The sequence below is a fragment of the Micromesistius poutassou genome, assembly GCF_964030765.1.
Source record: "Micromesistius poutassou genome assembly, chromosome: 8".
NCBI lineage: Eukaryota > Metazoa > Chordata > Actinopteri > Gadiformes > Gadidae > Micromesistius > Micromesistius poutassou.
The window spans coordinates 10,928,073-10,939,551 of NC_140278.1; the positions used below are offsets into that span (position 1 = coordinate 10,928,073).

At 44.5% G+C, this 11,479-nt stretch overlaps 1 protein-coding gene across 1 annotated transcript in view; it reads right to left on the reverse strand.

The window, feature by feature from the left end:
• rspo2 (R-spondin 2) overlaps positions 1 to 3,626 on the reverse strand; it is a 47,556-nt gene extending 43,930 nt beyond the window's left edge. Inside the window, exon 1 of the mRNA XM_084471414.1 lies at positions 3,492 to 3,626. Coding sequence (XP_084327540.1) covers positions 3,492 to 3,591 — 100 coding nt within the window. The 5' untranslated portion in view covers positions 3,592 to 3,626. The remainder of the gene's footprint in view (positions 1 to 3,491) is intronic.
• Between the last annotated feature and the right edge of the window lie 7,853 nt (positions 3,627 to 11,479).

Genomic DNA, 11,479 nt, shown 5'->3' on the forward strand with positions numbered 1-11,479 from the left:
CACACACACACACACACACACACACACACACACGTACACAAGCAAACACGGTCATATGTGTGCGTGTGCATGTGTGGAGATTGCTTTTCAGCATTTCTGTAAAACGATCAATCCATGGACCTGGTTGTCATGACAACACCACCACACCTCACTCTGTCCCGCAGAATGAGCCGTTGTGCATAGGTAGTGAACTGAAGACTGACAGTAATGCAGGCAGAAAGCGCAGGCAATACTAACCTACACACACACATGCATAGACACGCACACACACACACACACACACACACACACACACACACGGCAGGATGCAGTCTCCCATCAGGAGGATTAGAGTGGCATCATGTGAAAAGGCCTTGTTAAAAGACGTGCCATCTGCAGTCTTATTTCACTTTTTCCAAAGGCTGTGGCAAGGCTGGTTTTAAGAGCAGACTCTTGGATCATTCTCTCCCTCTCCCTCTCAGGCCACTTAATCAACATATTATATTGCACTGTAGAGTGCCAGGATCCAATATTAACACTTAGTACCCACAGACCTCGGGCCTGGTGTAAGCTATCAGCACATAACGGCATGATTTCCATGGTACAGTAAGGAATCCAGAGAAGGGGAGGGAAAATGAGAGAGAGATGTTGGTGTTAATATTGAGTCCAAAATAATCGTTTCTTTTTTTTAACGCTGCCAATGAATGTTACATAAGTTAAACACCTGAGAACCATAGGATTTATTGTGCACCTCATTAGCAAGCATTAGCAAATGAACCGTGATCAGATCACTTCCATGTATACCTTTATGATGAAGGCTTTCTGATTTGTCCTGGAAGGTTGTAACCAGGGATTACATAACTATCCCCTGGTTTAACAATCTACCACCACCAATAGGCCAAATACTGCTAATCTTTAAGGCAACAAGGAAGTATAAATCGATAGTTACCAAACCATCAATGTAAGTTAAAGCCCTAATAAGTAAATTTTAATATTCTGTGTTTCTTAAGTGTCTGAAGGTAAAAATGAAAAGGGACAAAGTGTTTGAATGTACACAAAATATTTATAGAATTTAGAGGTGTTTGTCATGAAAAAAAATCTTTCAGGAAACCCATTGATGTCATAATTGTGAATTTTCATTGATAAAGCTAATAAAAAGTGCAAGTGTCCCGCTGTGTATATCTGGTGTTAGAGTGGGCAGCACTGAGTCTAAAGTCTGATCTCATATAGTCAGCAGGTGGCATCATTAGCCAGAAAATAAACATGAAATGTCCAGTCATCATACCATGGCTCTGATTTGAATATTTTCGGTCCAAGTGGAGGGAAGACTGGGCGCATGGAGGTGTAAATTTAATATAAAAGGTAATCCGTCTAATATAGAAAGAAAAATAAAACCACACCCACAGAAACACAGTGGGCTGGAGTTTGCGGTGTACAAGCATGCAAGAACAGAACATTTATGTTGCAGAAAATGTTGGCCCCAAAAATATTCCGTTTATGTTGTGTTCTGCATAAAATACAGGCCGATGGGGACCTGGGGTGGCCAACATGAAATCCACGCCAGAGAGGGTCTGGAACTTAACACCCCTGAACGATGCAGATTGCTCCCTGTACGTGCCAGAGGAACTGTATATAAAGCTGTCACAGGAACCTTGAGAACTAGAAACAATACGAAAGCATCTCAGAGCCCATGAGCGCTGGTGTTTTACATACGCTGCTTCCAATGTAATCACCGTAAACCACCAGAGGAAGCTAGACACCTCCACTTTGGCAGGCCCACCGCACCGTACATGAAGCAAGATGCATTGGACCTCTAACTCTTACAGCTATGGTCGTCTCCTCCTCCTCGCCTACACTTCCTGTTACACACACACACACACACACACGCGCACACAGGCACACAGACACACACAGTGAGAGAAACATGCATTCCTTCAGCATACCTATTGTGGCATAAACCTTGTTCTGTGGGATTCGTTTGACAAGTGAAACATCCACTAATGTGTTACGCAGCCTGAAGCTCTTCTTGGGGTCAAATGTGTAAGTTAACCTCTTGATCTCATCTCTGCCTCTTCAACCCCCTCCACCAGTACCCCCCACCCTCTCGAACACACACACACACACACACACACACACACACACACACACACACAAACAAAAACACACACTAAAGCAAACAAAAACGAAAGTGTATTCAAAAGAAGCCTCTTGATGCATGCTCAGAGAATTATCTTATGGATTATCTGAGATCTTACAAAAGCTAAAGTAAAGCAAGGGAACAGAAAACAGGAGTGCAAAAACGTGTGTGTGCCAGTACCCCGCAGTGATGGCCTGATTATTTGCAGATGGGCAGTGGAGGGCTCGCGGAGTGCGGAGGTTCCCCCTGGCGCATATGATTAAATCTGTGATTGCCTTACAATTTACGAGTCCCCAGAATGTGAATTTGGATAAGCTTTCTTATTTTTTTCTTGTCGACTGCACTCTTGAGCCTGCTCCGCATGGACTATAATGTTAACGCACTCCAGCGGTCCGGTTTGCACGTTAGTTTAACTTTGCTTCCCATCGCCACAACAAAGCGTTGATGATGTCACGGTTTTAAAAAGGGGAGGTTGGTGAAGGATTATAATTCCACTGTCTCGCTCATTCATTCTGAATCGTAGTATTGACTAAAGGGCTGAATCCTCGTGCGCGGAGGTTAGGCTATGTGGGATGTCCTACCAGCGATTCTAGGGGGGGTTATGAGATCAATTAAAAGCAGCTTAGGGGTTGTAGTTGCCAAAGCCATAAGTAAAGGAAGGGGATTCCGTATCTTTGCATGAAAACGCACACAATACGCACCGTTAATCCACGGCGCTCTTTAGACGGATACGCACCAACACTTTTCTAAATTCTTCCCCAGCAGACCCATCAATCTCTGCAGCTCCCCGTCGAATGGGAGACAATGGGGAACGCTCAGGTCACGACCGTCGGCCCACAACATCTTCAATTCAAATAGACCTCCAGTTGTTCAACTCCAAAATGACCTGACGCAACTAATAATAGCCTACAGTTCATCTATATATTTTTATTCAAATATTGCTGGCCACCACTTGGTACAGCCACATTTTACACATACAGTCCTGAACATAAGCTACCCCATAGCAGGCTATAACAAGTTCCACAAGAGTTTAAAAAGTAGCAATAGTCCCAAGAATACAAGTTAATTTGTGATAATCCATTCATAACGTACCAAGTGGTGATTAATATCGAAAATTAGTCAAAGGCTTGCAAATTCACAGAATGTGTTTTTTTGTATTAGATATCTGAAATCTGTTCATTCAGAAGAAGTTTGCTATAGTCGAAAGTCTCAGCGATGGTGAACAGTGCATTGTAGGAGAGAACGCAGGGCATGCAGAGGGACTGAAAGGATCTCTGATTGACGCGTAAAGCACCAGATCCACCGTTATCCCGACTCCTTCCATATCAATAAACGATACCCCCAAAAGCTCAGAGCAAGTTAAGCCTTCCCGTACCTCTTTTGTTCCTCCTCCAGCGATGCGAGGGCGCCTGACAGCTGCTGTACTCCATACAGTTCAACACGATAAGGGCAAAGGAGAACAGTCGAAACTGCATCTGGACGGCTGTGTGTGTTGGTCCGACTCGAAAAGAAAAAGTGCCAGCGGAGCTGGAGACGAACGCGATGGTTTAGTGTCCTCCAGTGTCTTCCTGAGTTGTCCCCGGCGTGTCAAACATCAGACGGGATGCGACATGGTATCACACCGCCGATTAGAACCATCTTATGAGGAGCAGCGATCCCTCTCTCGCTCGGGTTCTTTGAGGAGCTGCGGGAAGAAAAGGCACAGAAAAGAGGTCGTTAGTTCTGTGTGATAACACCGTAACACGATCAACACCTTGCAGAACAATGGGGAAATAACCCAAAACAAACAGCCTTCTGTGTGTTAATGCGCTGTGGAGTTGTAGGATGTGCATAGGAACCGTTGCGTTTCCAATACCCAAACTACAAGATCCAAGCGTGGTAAGGTTTTACTGAACGTGGGACTAAAATAGTGGGAATAATGCGCTTAATCACGGCGAGATGCTCCGCACTCCGTCTACCCATAGGATGGTTTACCTGCAATACATAAGGGTCATTCCGCTTCAGCCGTGTTTAAGTTCCCTCTGAGTGCAAGTCTTGAGTAGGAACACACAACATCCCCCTTGGATCAAAACTTGTGCGCGTCGAACGTTTTAAAGTTTATTCCATTTACCTGCGTCTGCTGGCGAACGTATGCCCCCCTCTCACAATTAAAGAGTACAGTAAAAAAAAAACTAAGGTTACTTCTTTATTCAGAGAGTATAGATCTAAAGGAGAGATCGGGAGCCGGTAATAAAGCCCTTTAAACTGCCTTGATTTGCGCGCTGCTGAGATTGTGCGGTAGACTAGCACTGGTCCTGATGCTTGCTCCTTTCTCATATACCGCCGTGCGCGCGTCACGTGGAGACCTCCACATCCCCGCCGCTCCTCCACTACTCCCCTCGGCCTGAGCGCCAGAGATACCTTTTTTTATATTTACGATTTGAAAGATGTCACGTCACGATTTCCCACAACAGAAGTCGGGATTTTATTTTAAAAAATCAGTACAATTTGCTACTAATCATAAAGTTAGAAGAAATATTATTAGGCCGATATGAGTAGGCCTATATATATATATATTTTTTTTTTTTTTTTTTTTGCACGAGTCGACCTAACAATGGGACGTTTCAGACGTTTCCCACTTGAACTCTATTCAACAATTCAAGGTGTTTAAGGCACATTTCTGCATAATGATGATCTGTATGAAATCATTCATACAGCATCGCCCATTTCTGTGCATCCCAGGCAGGCATATATACAACGACATGAATGATATATAGCTAGTAGACTATGTTCTATTTGTGTGTTATTGAAATGGTATTGAACTTCATTTGAGGATTTTAAGTCCATCGCGACCACATGATTATCGATAGACCCCTTTAATAAGCACGTGTACTGATTTACCTTGGTCAGGCAAATCCTAATTTTAAATTAGACAATTATAATGAAATAAGTGAGTTTAGTTAGTTTTTTTTCTCAGTGAAGCCATGCGGTTTGCCTCCTCTTCACAATCAATGTCAGATCATATAGGGAGCGGGGAGGGTAGGATAGGCCTACAAGTTTTGACAAAAGGTGAAACATGCAGGAGATGTAAGCGACAGAGAAACTGGGTAACTTATGAGTATTAAAAAAAACCTCATACCCGACTATTAGACGTCAGAGCCGGGTACCTTGAAACGAATATAAATGTAAATGCTCTACCCCCTTCAACCACTAGGTGTGGCACTTAATCAGTTATTTATTCCAGAAATATTTTTTCATTTGAACTAAACTTGTCCCTGTCAGAAAGTAAAACGGAATAAGAAATAATAATAAATCAATAAACAATATGCTGCCTATAACAAATGATATGTTAAAACACATTCCCAGTGTTTACATTGGACAATATGCAACATAATTAAATGTGGGAATAAAAAACAGCTCGGAAAAAAGCAATACAATTGACAAGGTTGTATAAATAGTCCTGGAAAACACACAGGGGAAAACACATCTTACTCAGTATACACAAAAATAACTGTATTCAATCCGGGTGTTTTTCACCCTCAGACAGACATAAGGATACCAGGCTAAAACAATATAGGCCTATAACACACACTCTGAGTCTCTCTCTCACACACACTACGCAACTTTCCATTCAATCCTTGAAACTGCATGCTTAAACCATTGCGGAAGGAAAACCTCTAACAATATGTAAAAAAAAAAGGCCTTAGGAAGTTTCCCTGCCAAAACCCAATAGTGACCTTTGTCCCGCCTTTTGTTTATTTATTTATTCAGAGTGCAGTGACAGCCATTGTGGCCGGGAGAGGCTGTTAGCCACATGCTCCATGGTGTTGGTCTGGACGTCTCTCTAAAACAACATGGTGGAGTGCACTGGCGAGGTGAATGTGATAATTTAGGTATAGCTGACTTTTATTTTCATGATGTGTCATGGAGAACGGGGGCCCGGTAGACCAATCACATTACCCCCACCACCCACCCCCACCCCTCCCCCTTTCCTAACCCCCCCACATCCAACACACACACACACACACACACACACACACACACACACACACACACACACACACACACACAGACTCACTCACCTCCTCCCTCCCACCGGCTCCACCAGGAGCCCTTTGCAGTCCACGGTGGTGGTGACGTCATCATTCGAATGGTCTGGCTCCGTGCCGCTGGATGCCGCAAAGAGGCAGCAGGCGAGCTCCTGCTACTACTACTGCTGCTGCTGCTGCTTACGCTGGTACTGCTGCGGTTCTCTGCCCTCCTGGGGACTCAGGAGGCTGTCTGGCTGTGGAGGACCGCTGTGTCTGTGTGACATGTGTGGTCGGGAAATTAAATGAAAAAAAAACATAAACACACGTATAGACGCTCATAGTATCGCTGTCGTAGATGATATAGAGTTTGATGCTTCGCAGAGACTGTTAGTTCTGATGAGTTGAGTGGTTTCTGTTATGGGCGGTGGGTAGAAAACATTGATAAAGGAGAGACAGGAACATTTTCAATTGTAAAGCAACGGTGACATAAGGGCCAGTGAGGGAGAGAGAGAGAGAGAGAGAGAGAGAGAGAGAGAGAGAGAGAGAGAGAGAGAGAGAGAGAGAGAGAGAGAGAGAGAGAAAGAGAGATAGGGAGATAGAGAGAGAGAGAAAGATAGGGAGAGAGAGATAGGGAGAGAGAGAGAGAGTCATTCTATGGCCTATCCCTGGATATAGTTTGATTAAGTCACATCTATCCCAACCGTTATATCAATATCTAATATTATAGTTTAAGATTTTTCAGTAAATACACATTTACATTTTCGATAAAAACATACGTTTTCCATTCCAATAAAGCTCTTTGAACCTTTGAGCTTGAAAGAGTGAGGGAGTAAGAGAGAGTGACAGAGGGAGTGTGAGCTTGAGAGAGAGAGAGAGAGAGAGAGAGAGAGAGAGAGATAGAGATAGGGCGAAAGAGAGCGAGAGAGTCATTCTATGGCCTATCCTGGGATATAATTTGATTAAGTCACATCTATCCCAACCGTTATCTCAATATCTAATATTATAGTTTAAAAATTTCAGTAAATACACGTTTACATTTTCGATATAAACATACATTTTCCATTCCAATAAAGCTCTTTGAACCTTTGAACTTGAAAGAGAGAGGGAGTAAGAGAGAGAGACACAGGGAGAGAGACAGAGAGAGAGAGAGAGAGAGAGAGAGAGAGAGAGAGAGAGTGTAATAACTAGAGATTTGTGTTTGTGTCAATCGTTCAAATGTGTTTTTGTGTGTGTTTGACGTGTCCCCCATGTTTTTTCTCATGTACAAGATGACTGGAAAAGCGTCTGACCACCGGGTGACTGTGCAGCACCTCTTTCATTTCACATCCCACTCAGCAGGGACCGCCAGCCACGGTGAAGTACGGTCACTAAAACACCATAAAACCCAAAACAGACTAAACACCACACACACACACACACACACACACACACACACACACACACACACACACACACACACACACACACACACACACACACACACACACAGGCATAGACAGTTCACCGTGCAGTCAGTCAGTGACTCAATAGGCACATTAAAAGTTCATCAAGTATTACCGATACGAACATGGCCACTACCGCAGCAACCTCAACCGCCTCAGTTCGTAATGTCCAGAAATAATACAACCATGGTTTGTCAGGCCAAAGGTTGGTGTTGTGGGAGGGGAATTGGCAATGACAGGAAGCAAGACCAATGTGAAGTGTAATACGGGCAGTACACCAAAGGAAAATACATATAAGTAAATAAATAAATTCAAATCAAACTGCAAGGATAACAAGGAAGGATGCACTGCGAGGTAAGGGGCTCCTTAATATGTCCTTAAAGTCTGGTCACATGCCTCTTCAAGGAGGTGCAGTACTTTGATGCCATGAAGGAGGTGCAGTCCTCTGAGTCCTGGAGAAGGAGGTGCAGTCCTGTGATGCCTGGAAGGAGGTGCAGTCCTCTGAATCCTGGAAGGAGGTGCAGTCCTGTGATGCCTGGGAGCAGGTTTAGTCCTCTGAGGCCTGGAAGGAGGTGCAGTCCTCTGAATCCTGGAAGGAGGTGCAGTCCTGTGATGCCTGGGAGCAGGTTTAGTCCTCTGAGGCCTGGAAGGAGGTGCAGTCCTCTGAGGCCTGGAGAAGGAGGTGCAGTCCTGTGATGCCTGGAAGGAGGTGCAGTCCTCTGATGCCCGGAGAAGGAGGTCCAGTCTTCTGATGCCTGGAGAAGGAGGTTCAGTCCTGTGATGCCTGGAGAAGGAGGTACAGTTCTCTGATGCCTGGAAGGAGGCGCAGAAAGTCACCGGGACCTTTACATCTGTTAGATTGGTGAGACCGATCAAAACACTTTGCTGCTGATTGTGGGAATTATGAAAATAATAAGAAGGAAAAAGTAACATGTGCAAGCGTTTAAGGGGTGATGTTTTCCTTCTTCTAACTTATATTGTGTGTGTGTTCTCTCGGTGGGCATGGGGTGGCTGTGAGGGCTGACAGGGACCCTCGGCAGCCTCACCAGATGGTACGCAGTAAATACACTCCATGTAAGTGATTTGTAGCCTTGAGGACATCAGGGATATAATGGCTCTCTGGCAGTTGTTTGCAGCCTCTTTTGTCTAATTACAAAAAACTCCCTTAATGAGGGGGGCCTATGCTTTTTCTTTTTTTTTTGTTATGGGGCAAGGTTATGGCAGGACTCTGTGGTTGGGGATATTCCAACATTTAGCGGGAGGGTGAGAACTTCAAAAGATACCCCGCTCAGTCAAAGGTTGGCCATTTAATAACACAATCGTTTAAGCCTTAGCCTTGGGTGTCTGTCGAGGGTGGGACAGTGTGAGCCGCGTGATCGGCAGCAGCACATCCATCTGCCCCTCTTGACAGGCGGTCCTCTCTCGCCCAACTTCTAAGGGAGTGTAGTGTTGCGTGAAGCAACAAATGAGAGAGGGCTAGGTCACAGGATGTGTGTGATTATGAGATTCTGGGTAGTTGTGGCAGGCGATTGGTTCGCATACCACTCACATGCGCAAGGTCAACATCAAAACACACGCACAAGGGGACGACTGGACCTCGAGCCAAACATCTGCAGGGGCTGCTAAGTGCCGAGGACTCTGGGCTTTGAGTAATGTTCACCGAAGAAGTCAGTGTGAGGGTCCACCTTATTTACACGGCCCAGCTGAGTCATGGAGCCCCAGCCTCGCTTTTACGGCCTCACCGGGATCTACCTTGTCATTAGGCCTTTGAAGAGCAATGGAGGGATGAAAGCGTTAGCTCTGTTAAACTTGCTCTTACTGGCTTGTTTCGTGTAAAGTGCGCTTTTGTTGATAGTTGTTCATCAACATTCTTAGGCCTTGTTCTCCCGATCAGAGCAGATGACTTTGAACTGCTCTGACTTCAGGTCAAACTCTGCGATATGGGGAAGGGGAGGGAGGGAGGGAGAGAGGGAGGGAGCAGGTCTTTGAGCTGCGAAGTCGATGTGGGAGATCGTTGTGTGTTATGTGTGTGTGTGTGTGTGTGTGTGTGTGTGTGTGTGTGTGTGTGTGTGTAGGTGTGTGTGTGTGTGTGTGTGTGTGTGTGAATATGTGTGTGCCCACATTTTGTTGAGCTTACTTAATTCCTGTTATGCTGTCCATGACGTCCGTCCCAATGTCCAAAGGAGAAGACGAGAGGGTCATTGGGGAAAACCTGCTATTCCACAGCAACAAGGGTGTGGCTCTCCAGCACCCCTCTATGATGGTGATAAAATACACACACGCATACCGAAGATGAAGCAAAAAATAAACATTTCCCAGACATTGTCCGACAAACACCAACAGGTGGCCGCATAGGTCAGATCTACATCGAGGCACACTTAGGTAATTCTATGTCATTCCAGAGGAACAGGGTATGATTTTGCTGATTACAGAGAAGGTCTGGTGTGATGCATGTGGAAAAACACGCAGGTCTTATCATGGAGCAGCAAAAAGAGGAGGGGGCTAGGGGGTCCATGGTGAAGCTTTATAGTTACCAAAGTCATACAATAAACCTTTTAATCACAAAATGAGGACACAAATAACAACACACTTTTATTTGTGGCCTAGAGAAGCCAAGCACAGAGGGTGGCACTGTCCCATCCGAGACGTTACTTGGTTGCTGCTTCAAGCTTTGATTAATCAATCAGGCTCTGAGTTGATTGATTCAAAGGAAGCAGACAAGACGTCTTGATAGTTGGGAGTCTACCTAGGCACCTAGCCTGGTGTTGCAGATACGTTGACAATCTGTCTCCTCAGCCTCCGAAGGCGTCATGTTCTGCTTGTCTGCAAGCGCTCGGCAGAGAGGAGAAGCCCAGACATGGCTCTGACTATGTCCATAATCTGATTTAGTGATTAAGGTCCAATTTGACCCACAGGTAAACTAAGGTACAGTTTAGAAGCTAGGCTCTTTTATGGGTTAATTGAGACTAATATGCCTTCACAGGACCTCTGGTATTTTCTGAAGTTTTCTGAAGTTGCAGCAATTCAGTTCAATGCCCAAAGAAGCTGTATCTGATCCAACTTGGGATGAAAAGAATTCTGGTAAATACGGAATATATCTAAAAAAAGTGAATAAATGTCCAAGGCTCCAAGAAGGATTGAAGCACCGCAGTCAGCTTGATGGATTTTGTCTGCGTTTGGGGCTAAATAACTATTATTATTATTATTATTATTATTATTATTATTATGTTATTAATGTGGCAGCACTAATGAACAGCTAGAATGTAGGACCCCAGGTTAAACAATATTGCAAAAAACAAATACATGCAAGAAAAAAGAGATTATGTCCACTTGTGAGACAAAAAATAAGGTTTAGGAAGCACTGATGGCTGATGTGGGGTAATAGTCCAGGATCTGCCACTGTCCCTTCAAATGAAAGCAATGACCACAGGGGGCCATTGCTCTTTAATAATTATTTGCATCCGCTCGCACCCCCTGCCTTTTCTGTATCGACAAAAGGATGCAATAAATATCCTATAGCCACATCTGCTGTAATTGCCCATATTAATACAGTAGCATAATTTTTTTCTGTAAAACATACACCCACACCTCTCTCTCTCTCTCTCCGTTTCTCCCTTCCTCCTGCTCCCTCAGACACACCACACTCTTCTTTGAACAAACTTTATCGACACGTGCTTGTTGAAATAGGTAGTAATTTGTGGGTCCATATAGCCGGGAGCCCTTGATGTGTTGGTGTGTGTGTGTGTGTGTGTGTGTATATGTGTGTGTGTGTTAGAAAATAGAAGCAGTGTTATGAGGTCTATTTAAAAACAATTTACTCCACTAATTATCACATCCTGGTCCATTAATCCCATTTTGTGAGTCTCCCTCAGTGAAATCTGACCAGTGAGTAACCTTAAGCATGTCACACG